General features: G+C 38.4%; 2 protein-coding genes and 2 long non-coding RNA genes across 7 annotated transcripts; 1 reads left to right on the top strand and 3 right to left on the bottom strand.

The window, feature by feature from the left end:
• Window positions 1–346: 346 nt before the first annotated feature.
• LOC307251963 lies at window positions 347–1,282 on the bottom strand. The gene is made up of 2 exons (XR_013844913.1): window positions 921–1,282; window positions 347–711 (listed from the first exon to the last, which is right to left on the bottom strand). It is a non-coding gene; the product is annotated as an uncharacterized lncRNA (long non-coding RNA).
• A 2,253-nt stretch (window positions 1,283–3,535) lies between these two features.
• Window positions 3,536–12,544, bottom strand: anp32b (acidic (leucine-rich) nuclear phosphoprotein 32 family, member B). 2 transcript variants are annotated; one of them, XM_080028733.1, is made up of 7 exons: window positions 11,908–12,544; window positions 9,390–9,539; window positions 9,068–9,190; window positions 7,393–7,573; window positions 6,878–6,993; window positions 6,352–6,415; window positions 3,536–4,063 (listed from the first exon to the last, which is right to left on the bottom strand). In XM_080028733.1, the coding sequence occupies exons 1-7, from the start codon at window positions 11,959–11,961 to the stop codon at window positions 3,978–3,980; spliced, it is 774 nt and encodes a 257-aa protein (XP_079884859.1). In that variant the 5' UTR covers window positions 11,962–12,544; the 3' UTR covers window positions 3,536–3,977. The 2 variants fall into 2 exon arrangements, with proteins under 2 accessions (XP_079884859.1, XP_079884858.1); XM_080028732.1 differs by having other exon boundaries at window positions 3,536–4,060; window positions 11,908–11,976.
• A 6,674-nt stretch (window positions 12,545–19,218) lies between these two features.
• trmo (tRNA methyltransferase O) lies at window positions 19,219–24,243 on the top strand. Of its 3 annotated transcripts, none has more exons than XR_013844908.1 (8): window positions 19,219–19,399; window positions 19,851–20,008; window positions 20,244–20,418; window positions 20,608–20,765; window positions 21,098–21,379; window positions 21,802–22,098; window positions 22,965–23,258; window positions 23,321–23,503. XR_013844908.1 is itself a non-coding variant. In XM_080029141.1 (8 exons), exons 1-7 carry the CDS (start codon window positions 19,311–19,313, stop codon window positions 23,177–23,179), a joined length of 1,374 nt encoding a protein of 457 aa, XP_079885267.1. In that variant the 5' UTR covers window positions 19,219–19,310; the 3' UTR covers window positions 23,180–23,191; window positions 24,182–24,243. The 3 variants fall into 3 exon arrangements, 2 of the variants coding, with proteins under 2 accessions (XP_079885267.1, XP_079885266.1); XM_080029141.1 differs by lacking the exon at window positions 23,321–23,503 and adding an exon at window positions 24,182–24,243 and having other exon boundaries at window positions 22,965–23,191; XM_080029140.1 differs by having other exon boundaries at window positions 22,965–23,503.
• LOC307251736 lies at window positions 24,206–25,762 on the bottom strand. The gene is made up of 4 exons (XR_013844909.1): window positions 25,670–25,762; window positions 25,520–25,550; window positions 25,144–25,250; window positions 24,206–24,238 (listed from the first exon to the last, which is right to left on the bottom strand). It is a non-coding gene; the product is annotated as an uncharacterized lncRNA (long non-coding RNA).
• Window positions 25,763–26,729: the final 967 nt, after the last annotated feature.

The following is a 26,729-nucleotide window of genomic DNA, read 5'->3' as shown; positions in this document are numbered from 1 at the left end:
TGTATTCAATAAATAAGCAAATGTTTTTTTATGCTATCAATATAGAAATGTGACCTGAAGTACTTCATTTTAATATATTCTGGCTAGCTTTGGAAGCAACACTGATAGCTTAGTTATTTTTCTGGTTTATCTGTGTTTTTTCCTGTGATCCTGTCAGTATGATGAACCTACCTTGCATCCTTGTGATTTTATAACATTTACCTCATAGATTGTAGATTAAAAACAATATGACATACAGTAATCTGTGCATCAAAATCAGTTACTATTGTTCAGCCTCCAACCAGCAAGTCTATGGTGAACATGGGTGTAGACCTTATAGGTCCATGGTGTAGACAGGAGTCCAAGGTAAGGTACAACAACATAAGATATTTTATTGTTTACAAAGCAAAATCTTGTGGCAAATCAATGCTATAGAAACCAGGTAACACACAATGAGACAATTCTTAAAAGTAAAACGTCCAATATACGAACATGATAAAGATAAGATATAAAGGATGAGCTATGAACAAAACATTTTACAATAGGTCTAGAGGTGTGAGGACATAGTATTAGTATTGCTGCTGAATTTGATGTAGGGGGCTGTTATCCTCTCTGTGAAGCTCACTGCAGCCTCTTTGATGTGGGCACTGGTTGCAGTTGAGTGGGAGACAGCCATTGATCAACTTTAAACCCCACTATCAAAGCTGACATGGAGGGTGTAGACATCGGATTCTGAAAGTTCACCATAAAATACAACAGTTAGGACCATAAGTGAAACATAGCGGATGAAAACTTTTTTCTTTAGTTGCTTTACAAACACACAAACGGTTGTTACATTAGTTTGTTTCTGAAACAGTTTAGCAACCCCCCCCCCACCTGACAGCAGCTATAATTGCATACTATGTGAACAGAAATGTATTCTAAGAGGTTGAAAGTCTTACCTGTACGCGAGTGCGTTCTGCAGGAGGTGGTGCATTAGTAGCTCTGTAGGACAGGGTCCCGGTCCGCATACGTCCCTCCCGTCCAGAGTTTCCTCTTCTTGCCCAGCATATTTAGTTTCAGAGACCTCCGGTTTGAAGCTAGGCTAGTTTTGTTTGTCTGTGGGTCTAGCTGCAGGCATTTGAAAAACTATCTTGAAACTAGCAAACTTAGCCGAGTGCGCGTTTCCTTCACTCCATTTTACAGTGAAACCGGAAACTCCCACTTAGAAAAAATCATTCATTCATTCATTGTGGAATCTAAATAGTGTCTGTATTTGTCGAGGTATCGCGCACAACTGTATTTGGAAGTTGTTGTTTACCAACTCTCATCAGAGTCAGACGAGACCTGGACGAGACGAGACTACAAGGGAAATGTGGGCGGGGCCTATGAGGACTGCGAGCGCAGTGCATTGTGGTAGTAGTAGGATTTCTGACTTTAGAGCTAGAGACAGCCAGAGAGACCATAAAAACACTCTTTTTGCCTTTTCTCAGGCTAGGATGAACCGATTTCTAAAATTTTTGCACATTTATACTATATAGGAGCATAGAGTTCAATACACCTTCATGTTTCTACCGGGGGAATAATCCTTTAAGGTGACAGGTTGTCCTTCTAGCGAACCAGTTAGTTTCTTTACTGTCAACCAGCTTTATCGTGTCCTTTTTGAGTTTGTATTGTCAGACTATTTCTGTCTCTCAAGGGTTAGGGTCGCTACAAAATGCAAGATACAAGGGAAATAATGTGTCAGCCCAAATTGTGCGCTTTATAGAACAATCAGCTTCAATGTTTGATTAAATTCATATACCACACAAATTAATCTGAATCAGAAGGTGTGTTGCCAAAAGTCAGGATATCTTGACCTGTGGCATTGATTTTGACCATTTTTCTTTTGAGTTCACCAGCTTTGTTTTAGTGCAATGCTACATTTCTGGAATACACCTTTAAATAAAGTAATTAACTAATCAATTTGTTTTAGTGAATTTATGCTATTTTTGAAGCTACCGTATGACACTATAAGACAACAAAAGATTACCTTATTGCCAGCTAGATCAACAAAAAACAACTCATCTTTTGCTTGTTGTTTGGTACCAGCCCGTGAATCAGTAGCTCGCAGCCTGAACTTGAGCACATTGAGTTTAGCATTTCAATATACACACGGCATACATTAGTATTAATTATTAACACTAAGCAGTGGGGTATGGAAAGGGGAAGTTGTTTGTTTCACTATGTTGTGGTACAGTCATTGTTGCTTTGCTGTATTAAAAACCTTTTAATAGATGATAATCATGCTGTTGCTCGTATATGAATGCGGCCAAATACCAAATACGTTGAAAAAAATTCTCCACAAGCCAAATGGGAAAAGCAATATCAACATCCATTCCAGAGACTTCTCTGTATTAAAACATGCACACACTGACAGTCTCTCTCACGTTATACTGGAGCTGCACAGTCGGCTGCAGCATTCACGGTCTGAACGTGTCTGATTTAATAAACCAGTGATTGTGGAGAATGCTTGTCGTTTCCTCACGATCCCCCTCCCTGTCCGTACTTTTTTACCATAAAGTTTCTGTTATACGTGTTTAGTAAAAGCTGTACATTTATTTCATTCGGTTCCTTTTAATATTGTTCACAAAACGTGTAAAGAAATATATTAATCACATACATGTTTTTCTAGGAAAACCAATTGTCTCTTCTCTAATAGAGCAGGATATTGTCCAGCCTAAAACAGTAACTTCAACTGAATTGCACATTAATATTTGAGCAGTTACCTATTTTTGTTACAAAAACAGCAGCTGTTGCTTGCAGGTCCTGGAGCCTCCTCAGTCAACTGTTGACTATATGAGACTGCAGCATGCGGACGGTAAACACACTTCATCTAATGGCCAGGCTTGTGTTTAAAAATCAACAAAATGGGCTCCACAAGAAGCAGCATCTTCAAATGCTTTTAAAAACAAATTATTGTTCCTAAGAAATGCGACTTATACGGTTTAGTTGCTATTGCCTGTGCTCTCGTCTCACAGCCCGCTGCACAAAGAGAGCAATGTTATTCTAGGAGCTCAGATCACGTATTGTTTCAGTAACAATTAGGTTTTAGGCCATATAGCGAAGACAGCAAAGATGCATCCTGTGTGTTTTAGTAATGTTTTACTTAGGAGTTATTGATCCTGGATGTTTTAGTCTGTCAATATCTTTCCAACTTTACTGCCGTTTTGAACAGTCAAGTTTATTCTCGATATTTCCTGCAGCGTAACCGCAGGTGTGCATAAGTAAAGACTGACCACGTGACCATCGTTTCATCGCTTTACGTTCATTTTTTGAGACCCCAGAAAAGTAAGGACGGGAGGGACGAGAGAAAAGCACAAAATGTTAACATTTTATTTACAAAGTTGTTTTTTTGTCATACAGAAAGTAAAAATGTAGCTACAACCTTGATTTGCGCAACAGGCGGCCACACAAAAAATCATGGCTCGCTGGTTACACAGCTGCTATAGCAATAAATTCATTGGGGGGGGAAAAAATAAGGAACAGAAAAAAAAGAAATAATAAACCCAACAACAAAAAAATTATAATTCATCCAACAAAATATTAAAAGCACAGACCCAAAACTAGATACCAGTCCCAAAGTCCTCACACGGGAAATACATAAAGAGGGATTTTTTTCGACAGTGAAATTGTGGAATGCTGAGTGCTGGGCTGCCTGAGAACCTCTAGGGCCGTGGGGCTAGGTGGGTGAGGTGGTGGTGGTGGTGGGTGTTGTGTGTGTGTGTTGGTTGGGTGGCTCTCAGTTCCATAGGGTGGGAGAGAAAAAAGTAGGCGGAGCTCCACTTGGCCCGCCCATCCGGTACAGTCTTGCCCCATAAAAAGAGCTCAGAGCTGGGTAGGGGGTCAGGGGATTTTTGACGTGGATACAAAGGCGGTGCGAGTTGTAGGGAAGGCAGACGTTTGGGGGTTTGTGGCGGGGAGAGGAGAGGAGAGGAAGGGTCACTCGGTCTGCTCTCGGTTATTTCAGTTTTGCTTCTTTAATCGTCGTCTTCATCATCATCGTCATCATCCTCATCCTCTGGCTCTCGCTTTCTCTTCTCTCCTTTAGCGGCTTCTGCTTCTGCTGAGGGGCAGAGAGGGAATAATACGGGTCAGACTTAAATCTTATCAAAACAGTGAATCTAAAAAAGGTGCTCCGAGGAACTTTCAGTTTGTGTTTATTCTTGCACCACCTTCGGACAAAAGCGGTAGTGTATTTACTACGTCAGCTGTTGTTCCTGTGTGAGCGTATCCATGACAAAGGCATTAAGAAAAAGTTAATAAAAATAGCATTCTTTGCTCTGATGGTCTTCTTTGCTGTTACATGTAATTTATGATCATCAGAGCAAAATGAGACTGTTTCAGAGATATTTAAAAGTTCCTCGTAGTTACTTTGATAAGAGAAAATATTACATCTATTTGGAAATAATCTTTGTCGTGTGGTGTTGGGAAAAACTTCGATTTTTAGCTGCTGAAACAGTGAATTTAATAAAAAGGGAGATATTTTATCTACGTGCACCATGACAAAAACAAAAACCGGACTAAGTCTAGACATTTAGTTAATAAGGCGAGACACTGCAGACAATTTGTTATTTCAAGCACTGGTCAATTTGGGATGTTTTGTCTCATTTGCTTCAGGGACATGTCTTCTTTCATACTAGTTTAAATGAAAGGTCAAAAATATTCACTAAGATGTTGATTTTACTAAACCTTCTCTGTTTGCGTCTGTATATTTATCCTATACTACCATCTTTAACCGACATTATCTCATTGATGGTTTTTTTCAAATACCCTTGACCGAAAATATAAACTTCTAAAGCACTTACATCAACTAAACTTTGCAAAAAGATTCTTAGCAATATTCTGAAGGTTACTACAGAAGGATTTGATCATGTGTTGTTAACTGTCTGATTTATGATACATTTTGTTCTTAAAAACATGCCGAAAAAAGACCTGTACATATTATCATTTGCTTTATAAAATAAAAAAGCCTGTATCCAAAATATGTTATGTTAACAAATCTTTTTAGCATAATCAAAGACAGCCTTTAGTTGGACCTCATGGAGAGGGTGCAGAATGGACATTGGTCACTATCATGTTTTGCTGTCGCTACATGTTATTACGTTACACGATTAGCCGCTCAAAATAAACAGCGTCAGATATGGATCTTCAGTATGGAAATTGTTCAGCATTGAAAGCTCTTATGGCTTCTGGATACTGGACACTCGTAAACTTGACAGGTTATTTTTTAATATCATGATTTACACGTATAAGGTCTTGATATTACAGATAAAAGTTTTTCAAGATCACAATGTACTTAGCATTTAATGCACACATTGCTTTTATTCAAATCTGCAGCGTATGTACAAATAGGCCTACATTTTAAAATCTGAAGGATAGTGACTCTACTATTCCACCCTGCCTTAGTGCCTTCCCATAAATAGCTAAACTGCTTTCTTTCAAAACTGAAGTTAAAGTACATATGACTACTGACCTTTGCCCACACATACACACACCACGCTTTAGCAACGCAAAAAAGCTAATATACAGGTATGGTACCATGTACTGTGTAGAATTATTTTGCAGTCTCACTTATAATAGTTTGGAGTGCCACCTAAGTGGAAGATTAAGAGCTCGTATTGAATTCATACAAAGACTTTAGACTTCAATCGAACTTAAAGGAATACTTCACCCATACGGAACCGACGTTCTATCATTATAAAATCACTATTATAATATAATGAATGAGGTTTTTCTTCCCTCAGTCTTCCCTCAGTCTTCCCTTGGCCCAGCTGTCCTGTTAATCCTAGCCCTTACTGTGATGTCACAGTAAGGAACATGTAGGGTTAGATAGTGAGACCACAAAACACTCTTTCTGCCTTTTCTCAGTCTAGGATGAACCAATTTGAAAAAAAATTGCACATTTATACTACATAGGATCTCAGAATTCAATACACCTTCATATTCCCACCGGTGAAGTAGGTCTTTAAGCAACAGTCAATTTTTTGAGTTGGTACATTTTAGAAACGGTCCCTTCGTTCATAACAGTTCTGTGCCTTTTTATCAAACACAATCAAGTAATTCTGTCTAATTCAATCTATGTAAAATCAGTGACGTTTCTCTGAACTTTACGCTCCTGCAGAACAGGATGTTATGATATTATATAATATTTAAACTGAATAATGTAATGAATTATTTCTGTGGCAGACAGATTTTGTCCGCCTCAAATATCACACTACATGGTCACGGCCTTGCGTTGTGTGGAATAATAGTCGTACTTTACTGCCGGTAAATAAATTGTTTGTAATCTGGGTTTGAATGGGGTTTTTCACATGAGAAGGTGTGTGTGTTCAAACTAAGGATTACACATACCATCGTCATCTTCATCCTCGTCTTCATCTCCGTCACTCACTTCTCCGTCCTGACCATCTTCCTCCTTTGGTAACGGAAAAAAAATTTAAAGTTAAAAAGGAGAAACAATGCATTTGGACTCCATTAAAGGTGCTCCGAGGAACTTTCAGTTTGTGTTCATTCTTGCGCCCCCTTTGGACAAAAGCAGTAGTGTTTTAACTACGCCAGCTGTTGCTCCTGGGTGAGCGTACCCATGACAAAGGCATTAGGAAAACTATATAAAAATAGCATGCTTTGCACCGATGGTCTCTTTTGCTGTTACATGTCATTTATGATCATCAGAGGACAAATTAGACTTTCAGAAATAGTTAAAAGTTCCTTGTAGCACCTCGCTCCTCGCAGAAACTTAAGTTAAGTTAAAGCTAAGTCTTTATTTTGTCTATTACACACACATGCAAGGTGAGTCACACACATGGCAATCAAAATTACATTTAGCTCAACTTACTAAACTTTTCAGATACATAAAAATAAAATAAAAATGTCTTACCTCATCTTCTCCGCTGACGTCATCACTATCGTCCTCTCCTTCTACTTCCTCTACGTCATCGTCCTCTTCCTCGTCAAAGTCTTCCTCCTCTCCGTCTTCATCATCGTCATCTCCCTCTGTGTGAGACCAAAAGAACAGTCAGGAAAAAAAAACGTAAGCAAAGTAGATCCAAGAAGCAGACAGGCACCCACCAATTGTGGACCAAAGGTTACCATTTAATTTTTTTTTTTATAAAATCTTTATTACAGGAAAATTTGAATTAAAAAATTAGATAAAAATAGAAATTTCACTGAATTTCTTATTGTGTCTGTTGCCTGTCTCTAGCTTTAAAAAAAAAAAAAAAAAAAAAAGATAATTTCAACCGAACACACAAAAGACCAGTTTGAAATGGGTTAAGAAGAAGACCCCTATTCTTCACCATAAACAAGTTCAAAATCCAATTACGATCAACCAAACAGACAACAACAACAAAAAAGAATACTCCAATTTACAGCAGGAAATCCAAAGCGTCTCACCTTCGTCTTCATCATCGTCGACCACCTCTCCGTCGGAGTCGGAGGCTTCCCGGTCCTCCATGTCGTATCCGTCCAGGTACGTGAGCTGAGGCAGCAGCTTGAACACGCTCTCTCTGTAGTCGTTCAGGTTTGTCACTTCACAGTTGAACAGGTCCAAACTCTTCAGGTTATCCAGCTTTTTCTGTTGATGCAAATGAGAGAACTTTATTTTTATTTTTTTTTCTCACTCAATAGCTTTTCTGAACTCTAGAGAAAACCAGAGAATTACCCAATGGACCTACTTATTCAGCCGATTCTGCTAAACGAACCCTCATTTGAATAGTTGTTTTTACCAACTGGTGTAGGGGCAATACGTTTATACATAACAATATACAAGCATATAAATAAAAGTTAGTAATAAAATTAAGAAAAAGCCACAACCACAGACAAAACAGGGAAGCTGAAGGTATTATTTGGTTTGGGTTAAGGTCATGTGTTCTTATTCATGTGTCATAAACACAGGTACAGTACACAATGCATACAGCGTAGTGTAGAATTAAGAGCCTTTGTGTTTGTAGCACTCCCATGTTTCCGCGGTATTCCTCTCCTTTCTTATTGTCGAATATCTTTTGTTGAACTGATCGAGGTGTTTTTTTTAATACAGCAGATTATGTACTATTCATATGTTGTTTTAGCAGATCCAACCATTGTGAGACGTGGAGTGGTTACTGTTTTTCCAGTTTAGTCATATAGTTGTCTTGGCCATAAGTTAGTTAGGGCCACAACAAGTAAAGTGTTTGTGATTTGTATTGAGAATTTCCAGGTAACCAAGTATGCATAATGGAGGGGATAAAGAAATAACATATCTAAGAAGTAGATACAGTTTAGTAGTCACATATGACATGCCCTTAGTTAGGACTACTACATGCTACTGTGTGCGTAATATACAGATATTGGGTTGTAGATTGTGAAAACAAGTACCGGTAGATATTTTTGCAGACTTGCTTAGTATGTTTATCTTGCAGCAGGAGCCTCTAGGCAGAACTAGTCTGTGGCAACGCTTTCCGTCAAAGTGATGAATTACTTTCATTTACAGAGTACTTAATACTCTGGATTACACACAAAGCCTTTGGCATCCTGTTTCTTCATCTATAACGTTTAAGTTTCTCAGCTGAATCTACAGAAAATCTACTAGATCACATGATACGATAGGCTACATCGCAAAATCTTGCACGACCAACTGGATAGCTCAGAATCTATCTATCTGCTGTATCTATCTATCTATCTATCTATCTATCTATCTATCTATCTATCTATCTATCTATCTATCTATCTATCTATCTATCTATCTATCTATCTTGTATGCAGTTTGTTCAAGGTCTCCTACACATGTTTGTTCTTATTTCAAATAAACATCTAAAAATCATATAAATAGGTATTCGATGCATGTGCCTTTGATAAAGACGGAGTGTAATATAGATAGTTTAAATGTTACATCCAAATGCACAGAGCAGTAGTGAATTTAGAAATGTATGATAAGTAGGCTACAGCGAATGAAGTGTAATCACATTTTTCAGCTGACTGTATACAATATTTAAGATTTACAAGAAATCAGTCAATAAAAAGTACAAATAAGCACCAACTCAAGACGAGATGTGTGGTGATTGCTGCTTGCAACAAATCTTGAAGTGCATACCAATGGTTCCAATGTGCTGATGTCTTTCAATTTGTTGCCGCTCAGGTTTAGATGTGTGAGGTTGGGGAGTTTCTCTGCTAAAACATCAAGGCCGCCGCTGATTCTATTGTCACTCAACTCCAGCTGAAAGACGGCAGAAGGTAATATGTTATTATTTTAACGATAATGACTTTATTCAGGACACAATGGTCCATAGTAGGCTACAATAAAAGACAATATATTCAAAAACATAGCAATAAATAACCAGAACAAATATAATATCCCACTGTGTATAGGTCTAGACTATTAAGCAATGATAACTGACAAAGTTTTTTTTTTTTACCTTTTTGAGTTTTCCTAGTTTAGGCAGGTTGGAGACTGACATTAAGCCAACATTTATCAAACTGAGGAACTCCAGGTTGACAAACTCAGCTGTGAGGCCTTCGATTTTTCCTTCAACCGATCGACAGTTGTCTAGGACAAGTTCTCGTACCTGAAATATAGAAAAAGTAGAATATCACTTTTTAATGCATTTAGTGAAAGTAAACATGCTATTGATCCATAATTAGGATGCAATTTCTTCCAAAGCAAAACAAATATTTTATCAAAAACATAGCCTATTTCACAAACTCTTTTCGGTAGGCAAATTAAAGAATGCAATTAATGTGAAAAATAAATCGAAAAATGTAGCTGAAAACCACGTTATTGCCATAAAGTGTTTAATAGGGGTGGATGTTGTTTGAACAAATTGCCTTTTACTGTGTGTAAAGTGATTAAAAACATTGTGTAATTTGTTTGAATTAATAGAAAAACAAGTCTGTAGGCGGAGTTAGTTTGAGTCATTTAAAGCTAACACTGGTTGCGCAATTGAGCGTTGGACAAAAACGTTGCAAAAAAAGTTGTCAAAGAACATGATTTCTCAAGTAAAGCACCGAAATAGAAACAGTGTTTCCACCTAAAAACGCTTTGAATCAACGTGTGCTTAAGCTCGACGGTGAGTGTATTCATTTGTTTGAAACGAGGAAGAGCAAAACAGTAGCTTCCCAATGGCCTGCTGATCCAGTCACTAATGACAAATGCAATGATTTTTGTAAGCTAGCTCGCTACAAGCTAGCCATTGCCCCTTTTAAACGGTGCCGTGCGGCAGAGGAGCAGCTCTGTCCGCCGCCATTAGCCAACCCAACAGCAACGGAAAGGATGGCGAATACACCCTTAGTAAAGATTTTCTTTCTTCGATAAACCAGCTATCTTTTGGGGGAAGTGGAATAATCTTCGTCGTCGTCGAGCGAACGACCGATATTGCCACATTGAATACAGGGTACAACGTCGTTTTCAGGTCGAAGTGGCGAAGGAAATATATTGAGAACGGAAATTTAGTAAAAAACAAAGATGGAGACAGTTCCTTTCTCCCAGAGCTTCAAAGACGACAGAATGACAACATGGCGATTCCTCAGATACAGTATGCAGCTCTCTGAACACTTCAATGGCAAAAAACTGCTGTTTAGAAATAGTAATTTTCGTTAACTACACATGGCCTAAATTATTTGTAGGTGTTTAATTAGTTTTATTTCATGCATGCGTCGAAGGGAAACGCCGACCGTCGAGTTTTTCGCTGCCCACGCACCAAGTGCGGCGCACCGGATCTCCTTGTCATTCAGGCCGGGCTCGCTCCGTACACAGCCGTTGGCAAACGAATGTATCAGTTTAGTTCAAAACTGCTTAAAGTGTAGCTTTAACGGCAATAACTGACAGAAAGACTCGTTGTTTTTTGGTGGTTTACGTTTTTATCTGGATGTATTGTGTTGTCTTTGAGCAGTGTAGCGAAAGGGGCAATATGGCGGGAACACAATTACTAAGTTGGGTGGCTTCTATCAGAATGATACAGATTTTGGACCCATCAGACTTGATTAAATAAGTGTTGAAATGTTAAGACATGAAATGCAACAACATGAAAGGGTAACGTCGCTGTTCTCCGAGGGGTATACGCTATTTCTGCGAATTATCTTCTGCACACTCCCTTTAAAAAAAACGTACGAATCGCAACAGCTTAAACGTGGCTTAAAACATATCACGTTTACAGGAGTACTTGGCTATTGTTTTGATGTGTAAACATCGACTGACTGAGGTTATAGTGACAGAAGCTTCACGTTAAATGATCATGGTATGGAATGACTCGTGAATCAAGTGACTGTTTTTTGTTGTCGCTGCTGAATCTTTGCTATTTGATATTATCATTATTACAGAAATTTCAGGACACAGCTCGTTGGCGGCGATGGACCTTTTACATGTTTTTTATACATGTTATCAAAACTAATTAAAAAAAAATGTTCGGCCGCGTTTAGAGTTACAAAGAGCATTTGTAATAAAAAGCGCCCCATTTTAGCAGTTATGCTAGCAGCAAACATGGCTTCCAAGGTCTGTATTAAATGTACCAGTATGTGAATGCCCAACGCAGCGCAGGAGGCACATTTCATATAACAGCGTAAAAATAAGTTTACTAATTGTGCTACAATGTTGAAGTCGAGCTGAAATCGTGTGTGCACCGCTGACCAAGGAGGCTGCGAAACGGTTAAAGCACTGCAATAATGCCAGCAAGCTGAGGACTCGCCGTTTCAAAGTAACGATTGAATAGAGCTTTTCGCGTCTCGTTGCCCCCATACGCCCAATCCAGAGCAGTATAAAGGATTAAGCTTTGTTGTGCGAGTGTTTTCCGCCCCATTATCAACGAGAAACACAATCTAAAGCCCATGTGGTCACCATTACGTTAGCCACACAGGTCACTCGCAAAGCAAAAAAAAAAAAAGTAGCTAGCAAAAGGCTAGCCAGAAAACTAAGGGTTGGTTTTAAAAAGCACGACTCACATCAGACGGTGTCCTGTTTCTTAGCTCCAAGTGGATCCTCTTTTTCATGTCCATCGTGCCCTATGAAAGTTAAACTTTTCTCTCTGGGGTTTTGGTGGTAGCTTGAGTCCAAAGGCAGAGATGCCCTAATGGAGGGAGAATATAGGACTGTATAATGAACTGAGCCAACGCTAAGTTAGTCGGAGAGAGGAGAAACCATGGAGGGAAACGGGACTGAAACAAATATGCTCAACAGCGCCATCTGCGCCCAGAAACGCCCATCGCCCCCATAAAGGCATTGCAGTCACAAAACATGACGCTGCCCCCGAAACAGTGCTATGGTGCAATTTATTTTCTGCAAGCGAGGAGAGAACTGTACCGTGTTTAATGAAGAAGAGAGCCTTTTAAAATGTAAAGTCTCTTTAAATAAATAAAGACCTTGTCAATGTATTGTGTACAGTTTACCTCAAAACAACATTCAACCAATTGGACGTAGATAAAGTAGGTCATATGGACAACCTTGTTTATCTGTCTAACTTAATAAAGTTTCATAGCTTGAAAACATACCCACTGTTGTTAGAAAAATAACGTTGTATATTATATAAATATATTCATAGCCTATTTAATATAGGCCTATGTCACGCTAATTTAAACGTCATGAAGAGATCCTGTTTTGATTATTGCTTTAAACCTGTTGCCCACCAAAGAAAGAAAAGGAGAAGAACAAATCTTGTTTGTTTGACAAATGAATAATTTTATTATATTTTTCAATGAGTAGCCTAATGTATAATCCTTGTAACAATTGTGATCAATAAACTGCATAATGTGGATAAATTGTGTTTGCACGTTTGGTTCATATAGCAGCCATATGCCAGGCTCGTTTAACCGTTTGGACCCATTGCGAGAAAGGAGGGGTGTGTGTTTGGTTTGCTGTAAAGAAGAGAGCATTGTACACGCTATATGTAGAGCATGGCACCCCCTCTAACCCAACCCCCTTCACTTCCTGACACACCACAGCCCTCAAGGAGAAAAACTACGAGCATGAATTTTAGATTTCTTATACATTAAGATAGAACTCTGCAAATATATTTTTTATATAACGTTTTTTTTAGGGATAGTCATAACATAAGGTATAGTAAGATTTTTACAAAAAATAAGATGAGATCCCAGATATAATGCTGTATATCCGCTGTTCAAAGCACATACATTATCCTAATGGTTTAAAATGTGTACAAGATATACAAAAGCTACAGAATTTAAACATAAAAATAGTATTTGTATCATTTTTGGTTTGGTGTGGTAGTTGAAAATGTTCACCAGAAGATGGCACTGTAATATCTATTTTGACATTCCTCGAATATGAGTTTCATTGTGCTGCTGTTTGTGTGTGTGTGAGTGATTGAGTGAGTGAGCGAGCGAGCGAGAGAGAGAGCCTTCCTTGCTTCTGGCTGTAACAGTAAGGCTGATAATAATCTAGCGTTTGCAAAGATATGCATACATTAAAAGAGTTCTTTCTTGTGTCTCCAGGGACTGTCACTCAACATAGATACTGGAGAAGTTGGTGGTTGTGTTCTGTGTGGGTGGGTGTGTCAGCTTTTATTTGAATTTATCAATGGGATAGTTTCTTCATGTCAATCAGTGTATCGTCAGAAAAAAGGAGGCCACACTACTTGCCTTTCTATATGAAGTTTTACCCTGGACCATAACAGGTGAAGAAGCTTATTTTCCAGTGCATCTCGCTTGCAATATGCATTCATCCACAAAGAATGCACCATGACAATAATTCAGTTGCTTCTTCTACAAAACATAACAATTAAAAAAAGATTGTGAGCCTGTTTGTGTTGTTTTTTCATTTTCCCATACATTTTTGGGCTAACAATTTATAATCATAAACAAAGCCTAATCTAAAATTAAAGTACCAAAAGAGAAAAAATTGTATTAAATTCACATATATGAAAATGAAGTAGGCATACAGATAAATAAAGTATACGCCTTCAGTTCTGAATAATTCAAAAATATTTTTACCTCCACCCAAACCCCATCCACTAAACTCGACTATAGTAATGTGTGTATGTGTGTTTGTAACCTCAAGAAGCTCCCCTCAACAGATGTGAGTGACCCTACCCAAGAGACCCTCAACATTTTCTAGACAGTGCTGGAGGCGATTGGCAGTTGATTGTTATTTACTCTGCAGGGCAAGCTTCTTTCTGTGAGTGGCTCAAACACACACACACATCAGCGCTCAATGTGCTGCAAGAAGATTGAGAACACACCCCAACCGGGCAGCTCTCCGTCTGTGAGATAAGATGGGTAAGCCCGCCCCTACTCAAGGCAAAGACAGGATTAGTGCCCAAAGTACTTTATAACTTTGCTATAAATATTATACATACATATTCGAGGCTATATAAGCAAGACTGGAATATACTTTACAGCAGAAATATATGTATATTTAGAATGATCTGTTGTAATAATACTTCCAAAATAATAGATCAATAATAATAGATCAAATTTATATAGCGCTTTTCCCAGTGCTCAAAGACGCTTCACAAAAGCTAAACAAAACAAACAAACAAAACGTAACGCTTAAAGGTTAAAAGCAAGGGTGAAAAGGTGTGTTTTTAGGGCTGTTTTGAAGGAAGAAAGAGTGTTGGTATTGCGGATGTCGTTAGGGAGGGCATTGAAAATAATATATTCATTAGAGTTTGTACAAAAACATTTGTGGAAGAAAGTTATAGATTTAGTTAATATTTTTTTTTAAATTACGAATTCACTTAATTATTGATCAAATATTTGTCACATGTACACATAATAATGACCCCCAATGAGATGATTAAAAGCAGCGTATTTTATTAAGTGAAACACATTTTTATTTAATTTCTTTTTACAAAATGCAATCAAATAAATTCACAATTACAAACACACAATTACCAGTGATTTATACCATTATTATTTTAAATAAAAGCAGGCAAAATTTTGCTATTCACTAAATACAAAATAGAATTCATTAGCTTTGCAGTGAAAGCAACAAACCAGAAATAAATAAGCTTACAGGTTTGGTTTGAGTTCAGACATTTGTCAAATATATGTTTGTTCTTTATAACTCACTAACCAAACTTAACACTCAGATACAAATTGTGCCTGAAAAATACTGTAGTTTGGCTTCTGAACTGAGGCAGTATCTGAAATGTGTGATTTAGAGAATTAATATGAATATCTTGGAAAATATTCTTGTGGGGGAGGCGGTGAGGACAAGGTGGGAAGTGAGAACATTTTGTTTTGTTCAGGTACGGTGGTCAATGGTGTCCCATTCAAATCTAAAATGAAAAATAGACAGTTAGAATATAGTTAAGATAAAGAAAAAACTGCCAACCAGGCAATGTTGCAAAGGTTTTGTTCAAGCTTAAAGTAGCTAGGAGGAAATTTCCGTTTGTGTTAATTCTTGCACCCCCTTTGGACAAAAGCGGTAGTGTTTTTACGACACCAGCTGTTGTTCCTGGGTGAGCGTACCCATGACAAAGGCATTAAGAAAAACTATATAAAAATAGCGTTCTTTGCACTGATGGTCTCGTTTGTTGTTGCATGTAATTTATGATCATCAGAGGAAAAATAAGACTGTTTAAAAAATATTTCCTCTTAGCTACTTTCAATATTTTTCACACCATTCTGTCTTGTGTCAGTCTAAATTCCTTATTCATTACCATCATCATCTCCTTTGTCTTCTTGAGATAAGACGTCTTCCTCCTCGTCTGGGCCCACATCTTCAATCAGGACTTGATCAGGTTCCTCGCGTTCTTCTGACTCTACGTAGAGATTTTCCACCTGGGGGGGTTGGGGAGGGGGGGCTGCAGCCAGAAAGGGGGCTTGAATTGGGGCTTGGACTGGGGCAACATCTGGAACTGGAGCCAAATCTAGGGCAGGGATTATCGGAGCCCTATCCAGAAATTTGTAGGAAGGAACTGAGGGTGAAAAGATGGACGCAGTCGGTTTAACTGGAGAGGTCGGAGTGGGAGCAATGACTACATTTTTGGGAAATCCGAACAGCAGTGGGGGAGCGCGCGTAGGTTGTATTTCCACATTGATTTGGGATACAGAGCTTGATGCCTGATCTGTGATGACCTCTGCAGGTTCAGACACCACCACTACTGCAGGACCTTCTGCTGCCTCTTCTTGAGTGACAGTTATCTCCGGTGAGGGCTCACTTTTCCTGGGACGTCCTCTTCTCTTTGACCCACTCTGGCCCTCAGCCGTGGCTCTTTTCCTCTGACTCTCAACCCTGAAAGAGTAACAACAATTGGAACACTCAAAAACCCTCCACACAACAACACAGTGGACATTGATACAGCTCTTTGTGATAGTCCTGCAAAAAGCTAATAGTGCAAAGTCCTTGACCTGAATCTGGGGCGTCAATAGAAACAGCAGAGCAGAGCAACCTTTGGCTTACTCCAGCTCCAAATTCAATATAAAAGTGATAAGCAGCTCACATTGTTTTTTACTTTTCTGTTTGACTTCCAACCTGTAACTTTTTAATTTGCTTGTTTTTAGGGTCTTTTACATGCAAATGTCTACCTGTTTTCACCTTTTATTTTAATTTTTTCTGAAATACGATTTCAATATTCTCTTATGTCAAACTTTTATAATGACACTTTTATAATGAAGCCCCACTAAACCTTCCTTAGTGATACTTATATTTCGGTTTCTATCTATTACATTAAAACAGTTATTTACTGTGTCATGACACTGGTATATAAGCACTTGAATTTGTAAAAGGTTTCTACACATCTGAAGCTACTGTATGTTGGTAAACCCAAATGAACACAACTGTAATTGTCCCTTCACTGACATTGACTGTGTTTCTCAAAATAATTTACCCCAAAACCCACTGGTTAGTCTCCTTCTCTTCTGCCTCAGCCTTCCTCTTCCTGAGAAGGTCTCTGTCCCGCAACCGGCGACGGATCCCACCTAGAAAAACAGAAAATATTATAACAAGAGAAGTATACAAGCAAATACATACAGAGCAGTATTGTTTTAAACATGAACTTTGATTAATATCATATGGAGATGTGGTTGGAAGACATTTTTTCCTCCAGTTACACACTAGCAAGTCCTAGACAGAAACATTCACCTCTATGGTTTTGAAATGCAATCACACAAATAGACTAAACTTGTTTTTAATGAGCAGTAGTTTTAGTAATGCAGCAAAGATGTTGATAATATTTGTATCACTGTTAACCTGAAGCAACCTCACAGTTTGCAAATGAATAACTAGCTCACTCCAATTTCTAGAGTAGAAATATCAAAGTTCTTCATTTTAAAAAGAGTTTAATAAGAATTCAAAAGTTCAAACCTTGTTCATCGTTGGGATTCTTATATTCCTTGTCTTGTTGCAAAGTGTCGTCCATTATGAGTCCTGCTATGAATGAATTGGAGTCATTGACCAGGGGGCAAGCACTGAAGCAAAATAGACCAAATAACTTCTGCTGACTGTTTTTTTCTATTCCCACCCCTAAATGAATTATCTAGTTAACCATTACCACAGTACGGCAGCGGGCCTGGCAGCATTCGGTCTTATCATATTTGTAAAGCTGGAGGAATTGGCACAGTATTGATGGAGGGAGCGTTGAGTGCGCGCAGTTTGTGAGATGAGTTCAAGGAGGAAATAAATGTACTCTAGACGTATACGATTTATTGGACTGAAAAGTAAAGCAAACATAATGTGTGTGTGAAATGCTATGTAAATAAATAGAGAAAGAACAGAAATAACAATAGGCTACCACAATGTAAAAATAATTAGTCAGGGGTGGATTAAGTCATTTTGGGACCTAAGGTGTTCAAATGCATGGGACACTCACATCCCTTGTTCTTCTCACCCTTTTTCAAATCTTATTTATCTAAGAAAGACTTATGTGTAACTTATTTTATTCAAATGGCTTGAATGGCATGAACGTTTCAAAAACTGCATAGCCATGAAAGCATTACAATATACAGTATATCCAATGGACAGTAGGCTACATAATAATAATGATTTTAATAAATATCAATCTAATAAGATTACGCTTCAAATTCATATATTCATATTAAACTACTAGCCTATCTGTATTGTTTTTGTGCCTCTTCAAATGACTTCCTAAAGTATCCTCTCCTTTGTGTTGCCTACACGTTCTGTTTTAGTAAATAATGCTTTGATAAAAAAAAGAGTGAGTGAGTGAGTGAGTGACATAACTCTTGCCTGCCCTCTGCTGGTATAAAACACGCAGTGACCTGAGATATTACGGTGTTAATTTATCAGACTTCTGCTGCGTTCACGTGTGTAAATCATGGACCTGCTATAAAGAAATAAACAGCTGATAGTGTTTTGTTTTGTTTTCCTTTCCTTCAGTGTTACATTCAGGTTACTATAGTTACTAGTTACACAACAAACAGGACTCCACTGCTCAGGTGGCCCAGTAACCCAAAGATTTTGGTCTGACATAAGACAAAGATGAAGATTAATTTTTGATGGACAATTTGAATACATTTGTGGGCCTATCTGACACGATATAAAGCCCATTATTTTACTTTTGGCTAAATATCATCTTCATGTAGGATACCAAGTGGAGAAATAGCCTTGTAAAGCCTAGCATGCAAATACAGATTTTAGATTCTATCCCAACTGTCCCACGGACATCCTGAAATAGCCTAGCCTACGTCCTGAAGCGGCCGTGATATAGTTTGACCTACTGAACCAAACTGTGGAACTCACCAAGTTCTCCTTTCTTGTGAAGCACCGGGTCACCGGGTGTACCCTGAAATTACGTTTTCTTTTCCTTCTGTCAATCTCATGTAGCATAATGAGGATCAGGTCATCATCGCTTGAAGAAGTCGAATCCATTTTTCTCACCGCGCGAAGTTATCTGCAAAAAAAAAACGCAAAAACGCGTCGCGCTTGATGTGCATAGTCAGAAGCGAATAATCGCCTTTTTGTGCCGTTTATTCACAACGCGTACCGTGTGCAAAATGCCTTAAAATCGTTGTTTATGTACTTTTCCGCTCTGCTTTTCTTGTCACTGATAAAGATACAGGATTGCAGATTTCTAATTTACAATTGTTATGAATGTCGCTCCTTTTATTTGGATAACAGTGCCTTTGCGTCCTCTTATTGTTTTATTTATACGTTTTTTTTAAATACGTTTATAAGTTGAACTTTTTATTTAACTCACCCCTAGGTTTTTTTTAAAAATTATTTATCAATTAGAGTAGGCTATTTGATTAGAATGGGCATAGTCTGTTCATGCTTGTAAAAAAAAACGAACAGGAAATTCCGATAAGTGCTTCCGCATCGAGGATTCCCACATCACATGTTTACGTTTAGCAGCTAGCTACAAGCTAACTCACTCAGTCAGTACTGTCTTCCCCTTTTAGTCTATAGTTTATAACAATAAGGTAAGATGAGTCCTCAATGTGGCTGCTGTGGCGAGCACGTGAACCAACTACAGCAGCAGGTTTCTGTGATGAGGAACGAAATTAAGAACTTGAGGTACGTTCACATGAACACGTGGAGATATGAACTGCTGTCAGTGTTGGGGAGTAGTGAACTACATGTTATTAAACTAGTAGTTACTACATTCATATTTGCATTGTGAGTTAGTTGAATTACTCTTTTTTAATCAACTTCAACCGCTTATCCGAAATCTGGTCGCGGGGGCAGCAGCTTGAGCAGGGAACCCCAAACTTCTCTTTCCCGGGCCACATCAACCAGCTCTGACTGGGGGATGGATCCCGAGTTTTTAAAAAAAATCTTTACTACTAAAATGTTTTGGCGAAAGGTTTGAATATTTTCATTTTAATTTGACCATTGCTTCTCTCATTGAACGAATTGAGGAGTCCCAGATAATAGCAAGTCCAGTTTTGTTTACAATAAAATTTTTACATTTCTTGCAATCTCGTTCTGTGTTGTTTATTGACTTGTGTCTGCCCTTGTTCAACAGGCATTTGTTGGACATTGCAGTCAGATCTCACCGTAAACACATGACAGCCATCCAGACAGCTGTGTCAAAGACTGCGCTCAGTCAGAAGGCTCTCAGTGAGCCTGAAAAATACCAAAAACCTTCACTAACATCACCACAGGCTGCTGCTTTAGAACAAGGTAACTATCGTTTAGTTGAAGACATTGGAAAGTCACTGACAATAACAATCTAAATTTAGCCAAAAGGGAGATTGTTTTCATAAAGTTTTCCTAAATGACAAGGAATGAATGAAGTTGCAAATATCTTATAAATTACAAGCAGTCAACAAAAATTGGGCATACAATTTCACCCGTGTTACAAATGTTTAAAAAAAAACCTACAATGTTTTAACTGTGGGACTGTTTTTAATTCCAGGGAGGATCAAGACGGTCCCGATCGGTTACATCAGTTCCTGTTTCTCCGTGAAGAACGGGACGCCCCGCCAGCCCACCATCTGTGGCCTGTCCAAGGCAGAGCTACGCCTCCAACAGAGCATCTTTAACAACCCCCAACACGCTCTGCTGGGCCTGGAGCAATACTCCCACGTCTGGTAGGTTACATACTGTCACATGTTTGATCTTAATATCTATCTAAGAATGCAGTGACTTAAAAAAGGACATTATTGTTATTATCGGTTTATTGAAGGGCTGTGTGTTTAAATTTTCCTTTTTGTTTTATTTGTGTGTGTGTGTGTGTGTGTGTGTGTGTGTGTGTGTTTCCCCATGTTGTCTCTCTACAGGATCATCTTCATGTTTCATAAAAATGGCCACCTGAATTACAAAGCCAAAGTGAAGCCTCCACGACTCAACGGTAAGAGGGTGGGTGTGTACTCGACGCGCAGCCCGCACCGACCCAACGCACTGGGCCTAACTCTGGCTAAACTGGATCAAATTATAGGTGAGTGTCAGTGACTTAAATGGCTAATTGTGTCTTTGGGAGGGCCCAATGAATGTTAATGTCTCACCATTTCTAAACTCTAAATGCCAGACTACAAAAATGTATACTGTAGAATATTATCCATCCCCCACTTGTAGGTTACTGTTTATTTACCCACCATAATGTATTTTTACTTTCTGATGTCACTTTAAATCATTTTTCATGCCTAATTTGGTTTATTATGAATTATTATGAAGTTCTTCATATTTAGCTGCAAATGTAACCTCTGTAACAGAAACAATAAGGGCACCTGCTTGCTAGAAACATATGCATTCTTGCCTTTTATTTTCTAGGTGACACAATACATCTGTCGAACATTGACATGATTGATGGAACCCCAGTCCTGGACATCAAACCCTACATTCCCGATTACGACTCCCCCTACACTAGGATGAGCGGGGACTCAGACCAACCTCAGGAAACTACCGCGTCACTAAAGGAGAATACAGATATATTGACCTTCGATAAAGACTCAGAGACAGATGCTCAGTCAGACCTTAATAGTGAAACAATTGATAATGATTATGACGACATGGGGAGCAACATTTCTTCTGACCAAAGCCATGTTTTGAACCGTAAGTAATGTTTTTTTACCCTAAAACTGAAGATTTAGGGTTCCAAAATGTAATAAGGTTTTAAGACTGAAGAATTATGTTGTGCACCAGTCAATCCTCAAACTGAATGTGGCACTTAATCCCAGATAAGATTCATACCGATGGGCCTAAAAGGTGGAATCAGATATTCTAGAAAAAGCTACACAGCCTAGGCTCTGTAAACTGGTATGTAAACAAAGGGTGCCCACCGTAGCAAAAAACCGATACCAATGTACATAGTGTAGTCTTTGTATTAACACTGGATTGGTGATTTTGACAACAAGCGTTCACCATAATTGCTGACTCCACTCCACCTTTAAATGCTGTCTTCTGTTTTTGTAATGGTATATTGAATGTACTGCATTTGTTTTTGGGTAATAACGTATTGTATCGTACCCTCTCAGAAAACCAACCTGGAGCTAGCTGCCTCCCTAAAGACGTCCACAAGCTGCTGCAGGACGTCCAGGCCTATGTGAAACAAGAGGACCTTTTCCAGCTGCCTCCTGATAAGGAGAACCAGGTTTCAGCGTCTCCTAAAGCCAAACCAGCTAATTCGCCGGTGGAGCGTCTGTGCTACGGAGCGGAGGCCTACAGCACCATCGCTGGCTGGATCAGAGAAGCGCCGGTCGAAAGCCTGGAGGTGCGCTTCACCCCTCACGCTGAGAGGCAGTTAACAGAGTTCCTCCCCGCACACCTGCCAGGTAAGACAAACTTACAGTTAGCATTATAGTGTCATTACACCTGTTGTTACCCACACTGTAAAAAATTAAAACGTTTGGAACACTTACATTTATGAGGCAACTGTCTTAATTTTTGAGTTTTGAGGCCAACTTAAACTCTATTGTTTTAAGGTAAATGACCTACATTTGAGCCAACTAGCCTAATTATCTTTTATTGCGATATCTTTAACGTTCAAGTTTTGAGTTTTTCAGACCGTTTTAATAATGTTTAATGTTTGAATCTACATTTTGAAGACTTGGTTTTCTTTGTTATCTGTACGACAGAGAATTAGTTGGCACAACTGTTATTGTTTGAAATGCTTAGTTTGTAGAACTCAAAATTTGAATTTTCATTAGATATGAATGATAAGTTATCTCAACAAAAGTCGATTAGTTGGCTCAAATGTAGGCAGTTTACTTTTTTTTTTATAACTTCTAGTGAAGCCAGTTGACATGAAATTTTGAGTGTTCCTTACCTTTAATTTTCACAGTAAGCAGAGGAAACACTCTCTCTCCACAAGAGGGTGCTGTTGTGAAAGAGATGAATCTTAAAACAGTCATTCACAACATGACTAGAGTTTTGCCATGTGTCTCACAGGACCTTTTTGACTTTTATTTTTTGCTTAACATTTACCTTTTAGTTTAAACAATGTTCTTAGAAACCTGTAAAGTAGAGTTCACCATGTTATTTGTTTATATTATTTTGTCTTTTGTTTGTGTGTTCACTTTTTCAGTTGTGTGTTTGTGTTCCCTTTAAAAAAAAAACAAAAAAAAGGTATTTAAAAAAAAAATTTAATTTAAAAAAAGTCATTCACAACATAACTAGAGCAATGCCATGTTTCTCACAGGACCGTCTGAGAGCGACAGACCCCGGTTCAAGTTCCTCAGTAGCCCAGACGAGGCTGCGGCCGGCATCAGAGGCGTTCTGTCAGCAGACCCCAGATCAGTCTACTTTAGGACGCGCTGCACACACCGACTCTTCTTCTTCACTCTGGACACGGCAGACGTCACCTGCTGGTTTGGACCCGGCTTCGCTGAAGTGCTGAATGTCCGACCGGTTTAGCAACACGTTAACGTAAGAGTGTAGTGAAAATTAAAGGGTGTGTGTGTGTGTGTGTGTGTGTGTGTGTGTGTGTGTGTGTGTGTGTGTGTGTGTGTGTGTGTGTGTGTGTGTGTGTTTGTGTGTGTGTATGCGTGTGTGGAGAATCAAAACAGCCTGTCAAATGTTCCTTATTTTGAGATTTCCATTTAATTTCACTACCGATTCAAATTGTATTTCGGTAGATAAATAGTTGATTGACTTGAATTAATTTACACTTTCATGAATATAAGATGTATAAAAAAGTAGGTTTCAGTAGTATGATAATTTACCCTTTTGTAAAAATCAGATGTATAATAAAAGATTTTTGAAACAGAAATGTTTGTTCTTGTTATTTACTGGAAGATACTGTCAAAAGGTGCAGACAAAATAAAATGTGACAATATAGCAAATTATGATCCCTTTGTGAAACACTTGAGGTAACATCTCAAACATATCAATGAAACACGCTCAAACACACAGGTTTTGGAAGGGTTAATAAAACCAGGTCTTAAACAAGTCAAACACTACCGGGATTGACCAAGTTTTTAAGAAATTCAAATGACACAAACACAGAAGGCCTTTGCGTGTGTGTGTGTGTGTGTGTGTGTTTGTTCTGACTAGACAATCTTATGAATATATCCCAGCTGATTTATATCCTCAATTATTTCAGTTTTGTCAATGACAAACACAGGGGCATTCTCTTTCCATTTGGGGAATTACTTTATTGATTTTGTGTAAAGATACTGTGATTACTTTCCGTGTTTGTACACTTTGTACCACATGGAGAAAGGTACGAACAGAAGACCAGAATATTTATTCATTGCTGTAAGATTAAGATTCTGTTTTCCAGAACAAAAAATACAAATTACAAAACTGTTTGATTTTAAATGTTGCTGCTATCACGTTGGTTCTTACAATGACTCCTAATTTTCTTCACTTTCCTTTTTTTCCTCTTTCTTATTGTCCTTCTTTCCCTTCTTGTAGAAAACCCCTCTTTTTTCCTTCACCTCCGCCTCCAAGCTGAGCTGGGCTTCATTGTTCCTGCCAAAGAAAAGGGACACGCAGAGTATCAGTATAAAAACAAAGTGTGATAGATGGACATGATGTGCACATATGAATAGAACAAGACTAAACGGATGAATGGACGCAGTTGATTTCGCCTAGTCACAACTGAATGGTGGACATCTGCAACTAAATAATGACTACCCATTATTCCAGTTTGAGATATCTACAATTTAGTTCTGATATATTCAATTCACCTCAATTAAAGATTTCTATATTGTCCTTTATAGATATCTTAAATAATGTTTGTCAAAACAACCTTAAAGATATTTTGAACTGGGGGGCGCCCTTAGCTCAGTTGGTAGGGCGTCCCCCCCCCCCTGCAGCAGCAGACCCGGGTTCGATTCCCGCCCACGGTCATTCTCTGCATGTCACTCCCCTCTCTGCCCCATTTCAACTCTGTCTCTCTGCACTATCAATAAAAAAGCATAAAAATGCCCAAAAGATATATTTAAAAAAATATATATCTTGAACTGGATTATGGGTCATCTTAATTTAGTTGCAGTTATCCACAATCACTTTTGACTTTGCAGTTCCTGAAACCAGACGTGCTCTATGCTAGACTAATAGCTGCACTGCACTGTCCCTGTGCTCTCGCTGCACAGCCCGCTGCTCATAGAGAACAATGTTATTAGTGGAGCTTAAAGAGGACGTCTGCTTTCAGTAAAATATAGCAAAGGTGCATTGTTTGTTTTTTGAGTTATTGATCCTGGAAATTCTAATATGTCATTATCTTTCCAACTTTACCACAATCTTGAAATGCCGACTCAATTCTTAACAATTACACTCTGTTCTCAAAGTGCACAATAAAAGAAAAAAATCCTCTCATTTTCTCCCTTCCTTTGGCCATACCAACTTTACCAACTAGAACCACATTAACTCACCCATCAATTTCTTGAACTTTTGGAGGATTCTCCTTAACCTTTTTAGCCGAACTGTTTTCAATGAACAGGAAGGCCAGCACCACAACCGTCATGCACAGGATGGAAATCTGCAAACAAATATCAGTCTCAAAATTCTCGTTCCTCACACAAGTTACAACACCACCTCCAATAATAGTTAACAGGCAAAATGTCACCAAGGTTTGAAATCCCAGGTTCCTTAGAGACACCACTCTTATGATATTTGTTCTTTAAACAACACACAGCCTACAACTACCGCTTTATTCTCATAATTGTACGACTTTTATTCTCATAAATCTTGTTTTTTTTTCTCAATGTGGCCCTAATTAGGCTTCACCGTCTACAAAGCAGTACTGACCTTCATTGTTGCTGCTCACGGGGCTTGTGAACTACAACAGAAAATACACAAAGAGAAGTTAGAGTTAAGTTACAGTAAGAAATGTAAATATTTGAAAATATTATAGTAGAGTAAAGGTACATAGTGTGTCCCCCTCCTTGTTTCTTTTACCTGTTTGTTGCAGTGAAGTTTTCAGTTGGATGTTGTAAAGGCGTCCTTCTCTTCGGTCTCAGTGTGGAAGTATTCAGCCCTTTAGGAAGGTTTGCTGGTGTGAAGATGGACTGAAACATCATGTTTTATAGGAGAGTGAGTGAGACACACCATGGACACACCCTCACAGTGTGGTACCACCACCACCATAGCTGCATTCAAATATTGACATTTGAATGCGAGAGAAAGGGAAGGGCTTTCATTGAAGTGTGAATTATGAGTTTACAAAGATACTTCTGCTCAATTCATGATAAAAATAAGTAAGTAATAGAGTTTTAAGATTAGTTGGTTAGTTGCATTTTATATATATTTTTGTATTATTCCTACAGCAGTTGTTCTTCCCAACACTACCATGACACAACTTTACACAGGCCCCCCTGTTTTTGTGTCATTTTATTTCAAGAAGTTTATTTGTCATATTCACAAGAATTACAGCAGTTGCCAATGAAATTCTTAAGCCTCAGGCTCCTCAACAATGCAATAGAAGAAGGAAAAAAACACAAGTGAAGAGAGCCGCAGCTGAGACACAAATACTTTGACTTTGTTGATAAGTAATTGACTTGTTCGTTTTATGATAGTTTTCATTTAGACTTGGAAAACATATCAGAACTTCTGTCTTGTGTCTGAGAGTGTGTTTGGTGACGTTTGAGATGTTACCTCAGTGTTTCACAAAGGGCTTCTGGCAGAGGCGTGCACAGACATTTTGGTGCTCATTGCAAAAAAAAGCGCACAATATATTCTATCGATGAATGACCAAATCATTTTAAGGGTACTTGTACAAAATCCCCCCCTGGCCTAATGACTTTTAATACCCGGCCACACATAGAGTGTTTCTCAAAGGAATTTGGGAGACTGTGTTTGGGTCCCTGGACCTTCTAGGGGAGTCAGGGGAAATGCTCCCCCGGAAGAAAAATTTGAACCTTTTAAAGTAAAATTCATCAATCAGGTGCACTTTAAGAAGAAAGCTAAGGCTAAATCACCTGTGTCAATGTGGGCTATATAGTACTATTTTCTGGAATAA

The sequence above is a fragment of the Ammodytes marinus genome (assembly GCF_949987685.1).
Source record: "Ammodytes marinus genome assembly, chromosome: 6".
In the NCBI taxonomy this organism is placed as follows: domain Eukaryota; kingdom Metazoa; phylum Chordata; class Actinopteri; order Uranoscopiformes; family Ammodytidae; genus Ammodytes; species Ammodytes marinus.
The sequence above is the reverse complement of the archived record's forward strand: the minus strand, read 5'-3'. Positions and strand labels throughout refer to the sequence as shown.